A 15,761-nucleotide genomic window follows, 5' to 3' on the forward strand; every position below is an offset into this window, starting at 1 on the left:
CAGCAATCAGTGAGTCATCCTGGAGGCCCACCAGACCATAGTGGATGGGGGGGAGTTCTACTCAAGATTCATTTTGGTGCTAAAGACAAACAAGTATCTCAGACCCATTATGGACCTAACCAGCTTGAACCTGTTTATCAAACAGACCAAATTCTGGATGGTGATAGTGCAGACCTTTCTGCTTCTACTGAGGAAGGATGACTGGATGAGCTTGGTAGACCTCCAAGATGCTTATTGTATTGTAAAACACATAACTATAGCCAGGCCAATCCAGGAGGTTTCTGCACTTCCAGCCACATGAGGGTACTCAAGTGGATTCTCAGTCCAGTGGTCTCTGAGGACACAATTAATGCAGCATCCAATAAGCTCACAGAAATCTGCTACTAACATGTCTCATGGTGGCTGACCTATGACCTGGTTTTATCAAGACAGCTCTCTATTTTTCTGCAACCCATGGCCATAGTAACCATGGATGACTCTTCCTCGGGGGGGAGGGGGTTTGATTTCGAGGGGAAGGCAGTACCAGGTCTCAAATAAAGGCTAATCTACATGTTATCATTTATGAGATGGTAATAGCTCTCCTGGTGACACAGGCCTGATTTCCTGAAAGCGAGATATTGATCCAGTTGAACCACATGACAGTAGTCTGAGATCTCAAAAACAAGAAGGAATATGATCTTGTTGGGAGGCCATAATGCTGTGGAATGGGCAATGTCTTCCCACCACTTTATTGTATCCCAGGCTGATCCATGCAAAGAATGAGAACTGCAGGAGGCCTCTGAGAGGGAATCTGATGAGGCTGAAAATGCACCATGCAGGTTAAGCCAGGATATGCGAATACATCATGAGTGGCTCCCTCAAAGAGCCAGTGACTAATGCATCATGAGTAGCCCCTCAAGCAATCAGTGACATCATAGCTTTTCAGCTGTTGAGGCCAGCCCTGCTGCAACCTATTTGCAGCCTCAAACAACATCATGTGTAGCAGCTTCTTTGTTCTGATCCTTTCAGGAGGGAAGGTGAATGAGGGAAGCTGTAGTCCATGCTTGGTCTCCTGTGTTCTCTCCAGTACCCCGATTGTCAAGTTCCTGCAGAAGACAACTTGGTGTAAGACAGTGATGGTCCTCATATCCCCCTTCTGGTCCAGTTAAGTTTGGCTTCCCTTCCTTTGGATTCACGTAGCCTGCCCTCCATGGGTTTTGGATCCTGATCCAGATTTCATTTCCCTTCCATTCAGTGAGCCTCATTCAAGTCTCAAGTCCCTAAAACTGATAGCATGGTTTCTCCACATCCAGGCATGGCCAGAAATCCCATCATTCAGGGGCTAGCTACTCTCCCATTAAGGCCCAACGTGCAGCCATCTCAGATTTTTGTGTTGGACACAATCATTCTGCTAGCTTCCATGAGACTGTCTAAGGTCTTCTTAAAGGGAACCTTCCACCTAAGGCTTCCATTAAGAGATCTTGTTCCTCCCTGGGATGTGAACCTAAGGCTTCCATTAGATCTTGTTCCTCCCTGGGATGTGAACCTAAGGCTTCCATTAAGAGATCTTGTTCCTCCCTGGGATGTGAACCTAAGGCTTCCATTAGATCTTGTTCCTCCCTGGGATGTGAACCTAAGGCTTCCATTAAGAGATCTTGTTCCTCCCTGGGATGTGAACCTAAGGCTTCCATTAAGAGATCTTGTTCCTCCCTGGGATGTGAACCTAAGGCTTCCATTAAGAGATCTTGTTCCTCCCTGGGATGTGAACCTAAGGCTTCCATTAAGAGATCTTGTTCCTCCCTGGGATGTGAACCTAAGGCTTCCATTAAGAGATCTTGTTCCTCCCTGGGATGTGACCGTTTTACTGCAGGCCTTAACTTGATCTGCTTTTGAACCTGCAGCCACAGTGGATTTCAACTTTTCTGTCTTGAAAGACTCTTTCCTGGTAGTGATGACCACCACCAAATAACTATACGAGCTGCAGATTTTGTCAAGTAAATCTACTTAATTGACCTTTCTTAAAGACCAGACTGTCTTTCTGGACTACTCCAGCTTTTTTCCCCCCTAAGGTGGCCTCTGAGCCTAACTTGAATTATTCAATCCATTTGCCAGTATTTTGTCTGACGTTGACCAGCAAGGGGGGGGGATACATTCTTCATAATTTAGACCTGTATCATCAGTTGAGGTTCTATTTACATAGAAAAAGGACATCAGAAAATCTGATCATTTTATTTCCTCTTCCACATGGCTTATGAGCCCTCTCTCTTGTGTATAACATTAAGGGATTTTCCTTACCATACAAATCCAAGGCACAGTCTAAGAGGGAAGTGCTACCTCAGTAGCTTTCTTCGGATATCTGTTCATCAGCTACATGGTTCAACACCCAAACATTCATTACACATTGTACAGTAGACCTTCAATCAAGGTCTGAGGCATAATTTGTCTCTACCATCTTCAGGAAGGTTCTTCCGTAGTGCCACCCAGATCAGTCTGGCTGACTCTGTCCCAGAGACTGAGAGAAAGGCGATAGCAGATACCAGAGTTATGTACTGACCATAATGCTAGACTTGCATTATCTTCTCTTTATCACAGCATTCCCCCCACCTCTTTCATCCCTGTTCCAAACTGACATGTTGTAGAGAGTTGCATTCTACAGACTCTTACAGGCCTTCCCAAGGCCTTTCTTTATTGGACCTCTGTAAGTCCTTATCTTCTAACATTTTTGTTAACTTGTAGTGGGGAAAAGTACAGGGGGAGGCAAACTCGATCTCAGGAGCTCAGTTAGAGGCATTATGGGAAAGAGTTTGAGCATTGGCTTAAAGTGTCTGCTGCTGGCCTCGCTCTGATAACCCACAGGTCTGGATGGACTGAAGGGACATAACCAGATGTATGTTAAGTACGTAACTTTCAATTACATAACAAAAGACAAATTGAGATTTTAAACTTTCTTTTTTTAACCTATTGAAAAGTTCCAGTAGTGATTTGAATGTAATCCTTTGTCAGCATAGCAGAAAACCTGTTTTTTTTATTGTATCATTTAGAATATTATACCCGGGGAAACCACACTTTTCTGATGTCTTAATTTAATATAAAGAAAATAAGAAAGTCAAACTGCATTTAATTTAACTGTATCTACTCTGTTAGTATGACGCAATGAAATTTTGGGTAAGATAAGAATTTTCCATGGTAGGTGTGTTTTTGCCTAGTGAATAAAAGTTTACTAGTCTGAGTGACTGTTCTATCTACTTCTTAAAAAGTTTTGTTTCTGTTATAGAGCAGAGTAACTTTTTTTTTTTTTTATTTTTGAAGTAAAAATATGATATGATAGATATTCTTTCTAGTATCACAAACTATCCGTTTGCATTGTTTTGGGTAGAAGAAGCAACTTTTAAATGCTACATGTTTACACATGTTCTGTGTAAGTTTAATATTGTTTAATCAGGTTTTTATTAGCAATACTTTTGTGTAATTGAGAGTTTAGTTTCTGGTGTTGGTTTTTGTGAAATTTAATATCTTTTCATTCTCACTTACTCGTTGTTTCCAATTCAGAGTTGTGAGGCAGAGCTTGCCCTGGCATTGTCACTTATTACAGGTGCAAACCGGGAAAGTAATACATAATAAGATGCCAAGTGTCTCCAAGTATGTACTCACATCCACTCACTCTGTTCCTTAGTCGTTCTCTGGGCACACACATACAGCTCTGGTGAAGTGAGAGATGAACCAGTTCACCTAAAGCACATCCTTGGATGCAGGAAGAAACCGGAGCATCTGGCTAAAACCCTCTCATACACAAAGAGGACTTGCAAACTCTGTGGAGAAACCCCAGCCAAGAAACAAACTGGAGAACTAAACCCAATGTGTGTCAAGGTTTACTATCAAAATAGTGAAAGCCCTAACCACGAATGCTCACATCCCCAAACCAGAACAGCGAACAATGGCAAGTTGACTGCTTTCGATTCGTTCGGAAGGCAAGAATCGACATTCGACAGTGACTGGACCATTCACCATCTGAAAAATAAACCATCTACAATGCATACATATTTCTACTGTTTTGCAGGGGGAAGCCCCCTGCAAATTATATTTTCTAACTCCAAGATCGCATTACAGAGAGGGAAAGAGTAATTTTCCCGATCCCCACTGTAGTGCGATCCAATTCAAAACACCGACGCTCAAGACTGCAAACACTAGCTATGTGTCAACGTTTTGGAGTCTACAAGATTTGTATTCACAGTTTTGCCTTTTTGCACCTATCCGTTTGACCTTCTGACAGACAGTGAGGTGCATTTCATTATTTTGGTAGTAAGCAGTGTGGCAATGCTTACTGTTTTATACACTGGGTCACCCAAAATGGCTTAATTAAGTGATATTTTTAAATACCTTTGACTAGATATGCTAGTCTACAAGTTGTTAAATCAGAGCTATTTGCCCACCTTACAAAAACACACTAATAGCCAGAAATCACCAGAACCTAATATATGAAGAAACTACATAGCTACAAAGACTCCAGTATACCACAGCAACAAAAGAGAGAAGCTTCTGCAAAATTGCCCATGTAGCATGCAAATCTCTACCAGACAAAAAATGCAAAAAGCTTGCAAGCAAACTCTTTTTTTAAAAGCTATTGAAAGCACACTTGACTTGCAATTATAAGTGCAATTTTATTAGGAATCAGGTTATCTCTAGTGAATTTGTGTGTAAGCTAGACATCTAAAGAAATTACACTATTAGCAACATGCAGCCATAGTGTTATACATAGTGACAGCTGTGTATCCATTGTAAATAAAGTAAATAAATATTTGGAATGCTGTGATCATTGTGAATAACACTCGTGCAAAAAACAGGTCTGGTCTATATTATTTATTGAATTGGACCTTTTATAATGTAACCTGAATGTAAATGTTGGTTTGAAAGGTAACCTGTTTTGCAAATGTTATAAAATAACCAAATTAAAATCCAGTAATGAACTACCACAGTAGGCTTTGCTCAAACTTAAAAATCTTTATAGCTTGCTATTAAAGATTTTGTTGTTTGAGCCAAGCTTCTTTTGAAAAAAATTATTGACTATTGGCCCAGATTATGAATGAAAATGGTGTTAGGACCTATTTATTTACATGGTTAACAAAGTCAGATAAATGTACATTGTTTTGTGCAGTGGATAGTTGCTCATGTTGTGTTGTGGCACTAAGCTGAAATCTCTTCAGAAGTGTGCTAATCAACTCTTCCTGCCATCATCAGTGAGATAATTGATATTTAACTTTTGACTGTGTTACTCTATGAATGGTTATCAGATACCAAAGTATAAATCTTTTTGCCTGATCAATATGCATTGTAAGAATGGATTTACTAGGGGTGGGGGATGCCATCATTAAAAGAACTGTCCAGTCACTTTGCTAGAGCCCTACCGACCTGTGCATAACTTGAGAGATTAACATTTTTGGATATGAAAGATTGTTCACCAAAACGGTTCAAGAACCTGGCTTCTATGGGAAAAAGAAGCTTCTAAAATGTCACGCATGGAATTACTTTGCATTCAGTATGAGTCTGCTTGCATCTCTTCCCCTCCAGTGCTGAGACTTCTTATCAGCTGTATTAATCAACCTTCACTTACAGGTCAGCAAAAACAAATAAGCAAGTTATGCAGTAATCAGGTTCAGTTTATAAGCAAAATAATCACACTATGCCACAGATCAGAGATTAAGGTTTTCTGGAGTATGGCAGTTTAACCATATTTAGGTGTGTTTTTTTTTATCTGTGTGAAAGGGATCTGATTTTTTTTTTCATACCTGCTTCTGACTGCAGTTAAGTGGGATTGATTTTAAAGACCTAAAAAGGTGAACTCTTGTGTTTAATAAAGATGTTTTAAAAGGATGATGTGGTGATATTAAAAGTACAAAGTAAAATGATCAAGTTCTTTCTGTGGAGTTGTGATCCCTTTATGACAGTGAGCATTTTATGATGCTGGAAAATGTTTTGTAAATTGTACTCCCTTATGATAAATTCATTTTGAAGCAGATGAAATAATTCAGTGATAAGTAGGGTAACCTTTACTATGATGTATTCCTCCATAAAGGGCCTGTTTCTGTGTTATGGTGTTCTGTTCAGGGAAAATAAATGCAAAAATGTAAGCACATGTATATGATTGGATATTTCTACTTTTGTTGTCCATATGCCTTTTTACACCTGGGCTTTATTGTTGCCAGTACTTGGATTTTGATCCATGACCTACAGGCATAAATGCAGGATGGACGAAGTCCCATGAGGGAATTCAGAATTATTGGCTTGAACAATAGGATTGCTGTCACTGTGAATTACTGAAATTGCAAGTAATTAGAGGCAAACTGTCCTGTTTATAAACTCTTTTAAATGATTCAACAACTTCCTTGAGAATAAATTAAGCTTCCCATTGCTTTGTTGGATAGCGTTTCAGGCAAGCATTCTGAGGTGATGCAGTTATTAAAGTAGGACTTATTTGTTATTGTTTATGGTGTATATACCACTACTGAGATGATTTTTATTTTGACTTTTTAAAAAGTTTATATTTCACTCGTCTATGAATGTCACTAGTAATTCATAAATCATTCATAATTACAATAAAAAATAATGCACATTTGTTTACCAGGTAGGCCTACTTTTCAGGGGTAAAACTGGAGCAATGGCTGGTTAAGTGACATGCTCAAGGTCACACAGTAGACAGATAAGTGCTGATGGAATTAAACCTTGTACTGCAGGAACTACAACTCACAGCCAGACATTTAATTAAATGGAATTGTTAGAATTTATAAAGTCTGAATCATTTAAATTCTGAACATTTTCAAAAGGGACAAATTAGATGTGATTTCACAAATTTTAGCTGTAGTAGACCTATAGGTGGATTATTTAGTTTTGTTGGCAGTTAGGCTTGCAGTCCAGGAGATCATTAGAAAGCCTTGTTTAGAGTCCAGGTTTCCTCAAAGTACTTATTGGTTTGGTGACTTGCTCAAGGTCACACAGCAGACAAATGAAGGCTGAGGGACTCGAACCCTGTTCCATAGGAAGTAGCTTGTTAACATCTCATAGTGTTACTCATCTGTTCTATCTGCCATAATTTTACATAAGTGCCTTTGTCAGGTTTTTATTCCAGATTGTTTTGTGCCATCGCTGCCAACCATCATACCTCCTCTAATCAGACTTGAACCATTCATTCCCCTGCACTTATCCTCAGCATGGAGACACGAGCCATTTGAAGGAGTTTTCTTTCAAGCGGCTATGAAGGTGCTTTATGCTCTAAACTTCTTTTCCACCATTCTCTTACCTGTCATTACAGATGGATGTTTTTATTCCATAACCTTGTTTAGTCTGCCAAACCCTCCCCTATCCCTGAGTGGAACCATGTATGGTGCATGCCTGCAGGCCAGGAACCAAATGGCATCCACACTGCATCAGCAGCTTATATCTCTCCAGATCAAACTATGGGAGTGTTACTGTATGGTATCCAAGCCACTGCTCCAATATGTGCATGTTCGCAGAGGTGCACCAGTTGAGAGCTGCTGTCACATGCTTAGGATACCAAGCCAAACCGCCCCCCAGTCAGAGTCCTACATGTAAGCATCCACTTACATGGGATCCATGACTGACCAAGTACCACCTTTCCCCACCCCAAAAACAGTGAGTCTGAGTTGGCCACTTCCTCCCATCCCTCACTCTGCATTGGTCTTAAAGACCATCACTAGAGACTGAGTCATAGTCAAGGCCTTGTCCTCCTATGCCACATAGTAGGGTGCAGTTTCCAGATTTAGATTACATGTGCAGTATTTTGAAGGACGTAGCATCAGACTCTTTCCTTTGCTGTTTAAGATTAAGGTTATGTAGATAAGGTAATCCCTTCCGCGGTGGTGGTGCTTCTGTAGCATTGTCACCTCACAGTAAGACGCTGTCCGGTTCGATTCTCAGCTAGACCGTTTTCTGCATGGAGACGTGTGAATGGGTGTACCTCCTTTGAAGGTTGTGCGTCAGGCCTGGCAAGCCGGTACGTAAAAATCAACTGCCAATAATTAGCGGACCGGCGTTCTGCTGTGGCGACCCCTAACCGGGAAAAGCTAAAAGACACAAGCAAACAAAGATAAGGTAATCCCTTAGAAAAGAGAGCCTTTCCATGGGATGATGATTGCAGCTACATGACAAAGGATGAGAAAGGAATGAGTACACTGGGGGGGGGGGGGTACACCAAAAGGGCTACACAGTCCTGGCTAATGGAGTCAAATTGAAAAGGGAATTTAGATCACTGGGGAGCTTGCAGGGAAGAAGCCGAGAGAGCAAAATCCAGAAAGATCCTATTCTGACATGTAAAATCAGACACCCAGATTAAAACAGAGGATCTCGCTGAAGGAAGCAGGTGAATATAATGAACTCCACAATGGAATCTAAATCATATAAAGCAAAGTGCATTTCAGGACTGGGCTACAACTGCCACAACATACATTTAAAAGGCAAGGAGGCTAGCTACATTGATAAGGAAGGTGGGGGGAGGTCAGAAAGGTGACATCCTTATAAAGAATTTCCCTTACTTCCTTTTCAGCAGGAAGAATTTGACAGAGGACCCAAGAGCTATCCATGGAATTAGAATGTTCCAAGTATGGATGCAGATCTGTTTGCATAAGGAAGAGTTTCGAGCAGAACTGAAAGGGTTAAAAGTTAACAGGCAGAATGGCTGACTGAGAAGTGGGAAGTGAGTTCCTGGGGATGCAGCAAATATGGTCACTTTATTTTTAATTTATAATTTCTTAGGTTCATAGGTAGGTACTAGGGTATTGGCCCTGGGGCCTATACAAGCCAAGCCAAAAAGTTACCCTGGCTTTTGCCACCCAAGAAAATTATTTTCCTGTGCCACTGTCGAGCAGAGCCACAGAGGTGATCCCTGGGGTGAATTTCCTATTTCCCATCCAATCATCAAGATTTTTCTTGAACAGTGCTAATGAGGAGCTTTGTTTGATAAAGATAGGTAGTTTATTCCAGAGTATGGGAAGTCTCTGGGACAGGAATCTATCCCTCCGGCATGTTCCATTTATTGTGGTGACAAGGTTTAGGTCCCTAGAGCATGTAGCTCGGAGGGATTGGGATTTTTTTAAGTGGAGCATGTCCAACAGCCCTGGGTTTGACATAGCTTTGTATGTTAGGCAGAGATCACCTCTGAGTAGGCGATATGCGACGGAGTAAAGCTGGAGTTTTTTGAGACGGTCTGCGTAGGGCATCTGTTTGAGGCTGGTAATCCGCTTTGTATTTCTTCGGCCTTTCCAGTTGTTGTAGATGTCTTGCGAGGTACATACCAAAAGGGGAGTTGTACTCTATAATGGGTCTAATGAGTGATGAGTAGAGGGGAACAATGACCTCTTTTTTTCTGGATGAGAAACCTTTTGTGATGAGGTGTGCCACGTAGATGGGATTTCCTGACTACTGTGGCGATGTGATTATCAAAGGAGAGACTACTGTCCACCTGTGTCCCAAGGTCTCTTATCACACTTTCAGTGTTAATTATACTACCGCCTATGTTGTAGTTCATGGGTACAGAGTTTTTACCAAAGGGGATGATAATGCACTTTTTGGCATTTGTTAACTAGATAAGTCCACTTGAACACGTCCCTTTTCAGGGGAGACCTAAAAGCATTGTTTGGTTAAGTGAGCTGCTCATAGTTACAGAGTAGGCAATTGACGTTGGAAGGACTCAAACCCTGTATGTTAGGTTCATGCAGCCACTCACTGACAGCTTAGCATCTTAATCCTCTGTGTTAAATGCCTGACAAGTGTTCATATACTGTTAAGATGTGTTAATATAACAAAGGACTCAAAGGAAGTGATAATCTGCAAGCTAGTCATTTAAAAGTCATTTGTGAAGGACATTCCAAAATCAGTACACAGAGAGAGAGAGCACTATTAGATTGTCCAGAGTAGTAGTGTGATGGGTAAGTCACTGGTGGGGAACAGAAAACAATAGTACTAAACTATTGTCATACTGCAGAGGCCAGAAAATTAGTAACAGAGGATCTTCTCAAACACTAGAAGCTTTATGTCCTTGTCTGCTCATAACAAAACAAAAGAAAGTGCTCATCAGTGCAGTAGATGGAAACTAACTAAATTGACCCAAGCCCAGTAATCTTTGACAGATAAATACTGAATCATGCAGTAACTCTGTGAGAAGATCCAAATTTTTAAAATATTTAAACAAAGAGTGAGGTCACACTGAAAAACCAATCATTTAAAACTAAATGAAAACTCTAGCCAAGCTAGAACTTCCAATGAGTGACCTCCCAAACCTCATTTAACAAAGGCACATGGGATATATGCAAATGACCCTTATGAACATCAGGTTTTTCAGCTATATGGCGATTCTGATTGCCCATGACTTTTACGTTTGAAGTTGTTTTAATGGACAATTTCAGGCCAATAAAGCCAAACCCCACTAGCTATGGATATGCATATTTCGGACTTGTTATGACCTCGTCAGTATAGCACAAGCAGAATGTTTGACTAAGCATAAGAAACACAGGGTTGTTATACCCAGTTGATGGTCCATTAACATTAGTGCCATGTTGTGTTTCTGTGATATTAGAAATTAGGAATGGCATCATTGGGGTAATTGTGCATCTTTCAAGGGTTTTGCCCAATGGGGAAAGAATAGCAATTGGTCAATAATCAGAGAACTCTGCAGAAGTAACTCCTTTGTGTAATGGTATAATGTAAGATGTTTTCCAAATGTCAGGGATTTGACTTTCTTTTTATGGACTTATTGAGAAAGATAACTATGGGGTATGATAATGCAGTTAATGCAATAGCAAGATATTCTGAGAGATTCTTATCTGCCGCTATAGTTGAGGGCTTTAGTTTTTGTCTGTACTTTTCAGTAGTGGAATTGGTTGAAAGGAGAATAGGGTGGTGGTGTTTTCTGTTATTGCAAGAATAATAGCACTAGAATTACTTTTAATTAGATCCAGGACACTTGGATGAAATGCAAGTCAAATTGGTTTGCAACTGATTCAGAGCTATTATTGTTTGGAGGTGAGGGTTTGATGGACTGCACCAAGCTGACTAGCTTAATAATGGATTTCAAGAGTAGTTTGGGATACTTACGGTGTCTGCTGCAGATGTAAGTAATAGTTTTGTCAGTTTTTATTTAGCGCTTGGGTTTCTTAATTGATAGAAGTGTTCATGAGCTGATAACTTTTTGCCATGTTTTCCATGCTCTGTCTCTTTGTAGCATTAGGTGTTTCAGTATTTTTGTAAGCCATGGAGCAGGATTAGATTGAACTATTTGACCTGATGGGGGCTTGTTGGTTTAGGATATTGAGAAAAGTAGCATTAATGAAAGTGAGTGCATCATTTAGTGGCAAAGTTTTTAGATGAGTTGTACTTTTGTAAGGTCTCATTGAAAATTTCTAGTCTGAAGGAAGCTCACTTGAGCACTTTGTTTTAGGTCATTTGTTTGTCATAGCTGTCGAGTTGTCTAATGACAAAAGTAGGCAGATCACTTTTGATAATCTGGCAAGCAGCCAGAGGAAAGGATATTATGATTAGAGGTATGTATCCAATCAAGTATTGATTCTGTGCCACTTCTGTACTCTTTTTCTGGTGGAAGTATATATAACTTGTGTGAAGCCATACATGTTGATATCCTTGGAGTTTTGATCAAAACTTCAAGTTTTCCAGTCAATGTCAAGATCACCAAGTATAAAAGTTTGGTAAGGAATGTTGTTGCGAAAGCAGCTTAATATATTTTCCACTGCTATTATATTATTGCCAAATAGAATATAACTAGTAATACATCATTTTTTTTTGTTTATTGATTTTTAAGTAGGGATTTGAGAAGTTCAGCATTATGAAAGGGGGTGTTATCATAAATAGAGATATCTGGAGTATTCTTAAATAATATAGCCACACCTCCACCTCTCTTTTTGTTTGTCAAGTCTAATGATGTTATAGCCTGGTGGTAGTATTTTTTTGATTATCTTTTCTAACCATGTTTTATTGGCAGTGAAAATTTCTGGAGCATAGATTATAGATTCATAGATAATGCAGGCTTGTAGGTCATGATTTTTGTTGCTTTGACTTCTGATATTTGCATTAAGTAGTAGCTTTCTAAAGCTTCTATTTCTTAGGAATGAGAAAACATGGTTAGGGTGGGGTTACTGTGAATGTATTCTAGTGGTATATATTTTTCGGTCCAGGGTTTGGGTGCATGTCTGCAGTGACTAATATTGAGTTTGATGTCTGATACAATGAGGTGATACATTTATTGAAAAGCTTGTATTTAGTTTGTTCAGTATGTTTAAGGGAAATGATTAGAATAATTTTTTGTAAGATCTTAGATTCATTACAGTTGTATAGCTATCGATAATTGAAGAGACTAGAGGTGAGAAGAAAAACTCACGTGAGTACTATATGTTAGAGAGGGAAGTGAGTCAGAGAAGAGTTAGTAGAGCAAGAAGATATAGAGAAAGAGCCATGGTAATGTTCGAGAGCATCCTTATAGAGTGATGGTGTGGATTAAGAAGTGGGACAGGATGTGGGCAGAGTCATTGTCTTCTCCTCCTTTCGGCTGCTCCCATCAGGCATTGCCAGAGTGGATCATTGGTCTGCAAAATGTGTGGCAGTAGAGTATTACGGTGTAGAGTTGTCAGCCCAGTGCCCAACCTTCCTCAGAATGGACACACATGCACACACTCCCACCTAGGGTCAATTTTGACTGTCCAGTCCACCTGCATCATGTCTTGGGAAGTGGGAGGAAACTGGAGCACCCAGAGGAAACACACACAAACACAGGGAGGAGACACAGATTCCCGACAGAAGACACCCCAGCCGAGAATTGAACCAGAGAACGTCTTGCTGTGAGGTGACGATGCTAACTCCTGCACCACTATGCAGCCCAGGATGAAGACAGGTTTAGGTTGTGTAATGTTGGGAGATGGTCAAAAGCAAGGGAGAGAAGACACTGGTTGATAATTGAGGGTATGTCGAGTTTAGGAAGAGAAGTGAATGGCAGATAGCACAAGATAGACAGAGAAACAATATGAGAGGAGATTGGATATTTTTGTGAACTGGTGGAGTCAGTATGAGTAGAAGTGAAGTGGTAGCAGGGATGGCTGGGAAGGAATAAGGGGTAGGGTAGGGGAGTGGAGTGAGCCAGAGAGTAGTAAACTCAACTGACCATAGAAAGTCAGCTCATGTTAAAAGAAATCTGTCTGATGAAACAATATTTCTATTTGAAGAAATAAGTGTATTTAACCGATTGTAGAAGGTAATGTTTTGCCTGTGGAGATATTAAATACAAAGAGGTGAGAAATGCTGGTATTAAGTAGTTTAACTATTATTTTTGATCAAGGCGCAATGTCAAAAATACAGAATAACAGGAGCTTTACCATGAAATAGCATAGTAATATAACAAAGCAATGGAAATGAATAAAAGGTGGGTCCTTGCAGCTACTGAGTGCAATTAAGGCGAATAGAACAGGTAAAAATAAGTTACCAACAAGGATCAGCTTATGGAGATGCCACAGATGAGGTGACATTTCAAACAGAGGAATACTCCAGAAGTAGTATTGCCTCCTGAGAAAATGAGTATGTTATCACTGGAATTAATTTTGTGGAGAGCAAAAATGTACAAGAGCCAAGGGCACTTTGTATATATAAAAACTAGTATAGTTTAGGTAATCAATTTGTCAAACAGAACATCAGTTGTTCAAGACTTCAGTGGTCATAGTCAGCTAACAGGAATAACAAAATATACCTATACTGGAAGTATAAAACATGTATTCAGTCATGTCCATATCAATGGAAAAGCAGCATCTGCAGCCAAACAGTAAAGTAACTCTAAGTGACATGTACTGAAAATATATTACAGTGCATTCTAAGAAAAAAATTAATGTTTCTACCTACAGTAAGAACTGTCTGGAAATGTAGCTGGTGTTTTGATATTTGTAAATACAGTTTCTAAAAAGAAAGCTATAATGTCACCAGTGCATTGAACGCAGCTGTATTATGTGATAATAGAACACTCTGGTAAAATGCAGCTATATTATGCGATAATAGAGCACTCTGGTAAAACGCAGCTGTATTATGTGATAATAGAGCAGTCTGGTAAGCAGTATATTATCGTCAGCATCAGAAACCTTTTATAATAAATAGTATCTGCAAACAGTTGGGTGATAAATAGAATAAAACAGTATGAAACCAGTGTATAGTGTAATAGCAGAAATGCTCAGGCACTTTTAAACCTTTCAGGAACTGTGTGTGTACACATGTATACATATACATTTATATTTAAGACCTCTCATGCTGAAGTACGGTAATATTAAACCCCAAGTTAAGAGTAGGGATGGTATTTTACACTTCAACTGTTTGCCTTTTCATTTTTGTATTAAAATATAGGTATTAGTAGCATGTAGTACAGCAGGTAACTTCAATATTTACTTAAAAACGTACAGTGGAATTAATCTGTCCAGGATCTGGAAGGGAGAAAGCAGGGAAGGTAGTTTCACTAGAGATTTAAAAATGGTGCCCATATTGTTAGGACACTACAGATTTGAATGGGGGTGTTGCAAACAAACAGAAATGCAATAACAGATATTTTGGGAAAAAAATTAAAACTTGGATAAGTGTGTTGAACAGTCTGTAGAAGGTAATGTTTTGCATATAGGGACATTAAATACCAAGGAAGAGGACAGTAAATACCAAGGGGGGCTTTAATATTGGGTAAACTAAAACACTCCTAAAATGTAATCTCCTTGATTGTTGGATTGATCTAGTCTTTAATTTAATTTTGGTGATCAGGGATGACATGACTTATGAAAGTGAACTTAAAAGATCAAAGTGAGAGATTAACTTGTGATAGTCTTCGTGTTAGCAGAGTTTTATTAAGTTTATTTGTCCTATCCTTTTCCTTTGTTAACTGGGTTAGTCCCACTAGGCTAGTAGCCTCTTTTCAGGGGAAGTGGTATTTATACTATGAGGGGAAATTTGGTCAGGACATTGAGGAACTTTCCCAACTCTCTTTGATGGGTGCAGTGGGATCTTTTACATCTGCTGAGTTACTTCCAACTCAAGCAGGTGAGGCCTTGTTTTAAAGTCTCATCTAAGGATGGCATACTCGGGAGTGCAGCACCCCCCAGCTCAAGCAGGTGATGCCTCGTTTTAAAGTCTCATCTAAGGATGATGCACTCGGGAGTGCAGGACCCCCTTTGTACTGCACTGCAGTGTCAGCAATAAGTCTTCCTGGTGTGGAATAGAACCCACAGGCTTCTGCTTCAAAGGCGTGTGTGATACCTGTTGCACAACTGACACTGTCTGTTTATATTTGTTTGCATGTGCACATAATAGTTATTTTTAATTTGTTTGTTTCAGTAATTAACATAGTATGCTCTTTCTTGGAACCGTATTTTTATTGTGTAGGTGTCCATATTTCTCAAGTTAGAGAATCCCTGTCTGTTGGAAGCTTAAAGCCTTCCAAATAAATATGCAGTATAAAACATTGTGTGCTGTAAGCAATCATGAACACTTTAATTTTGACATCATGCTTGCCTGCTATTTTCATTTTCCAGGTGTTCCTTTTCCAACTCTGGAATGGTACAAGAACGCAGTTTCTGTTAGCAGACTTCAGAATCCTCGATACAACATGACAGCAGGTGGTGGACTTCATATTCACAAACTGCATCCTGATGATTCTGGGCTTTTCCAATGTTTTGCAAGAAATGCAGCTGGTGAAATTCAATCTTACACATTTTTAGATGTTACTAGTGAGTAAATTAATAATATGGTGT

General features: G+C 39.6%; 1 protein-coding gene across 1 annotated transcript in view; it reads left to right on the forward strand.

The window, feature by feature from the left end:
- SDK1 (sidekick cell adhesion molecule 1) overlaps window positions 1–15,761 on the forward strand; it is a 2,805,673-nt gene that overhangs the window by 1,468,444 nt on the left and 1,321,468 nt on the right. Inside the window, exon 8 of the mRNA XM_044089098.1 lies at window positions 15,543–15,737. Within this exon, the coding sequence (XP_043945033.1) occupies window positions 15,543–15,737 (195 nt within the window). The remainder of the gene's footprint in view (window positions 1–15,542; window positions 15,738–15,761) is intronic.

This window comes from Protopterus annectens, chromosome 12.part0, assembly GCF_019279795.1.
Source record: "Protopterus annectens isolate FY-2018-M chromosome 12.part0, PAN1.0, whole genome shotgun sequence".
Lineage (NCBI taxonomy): Eukaryota > Metazoa > Chordata > Ceratodontiformes > Protopteridae > Protopterus > Protopterus annectens.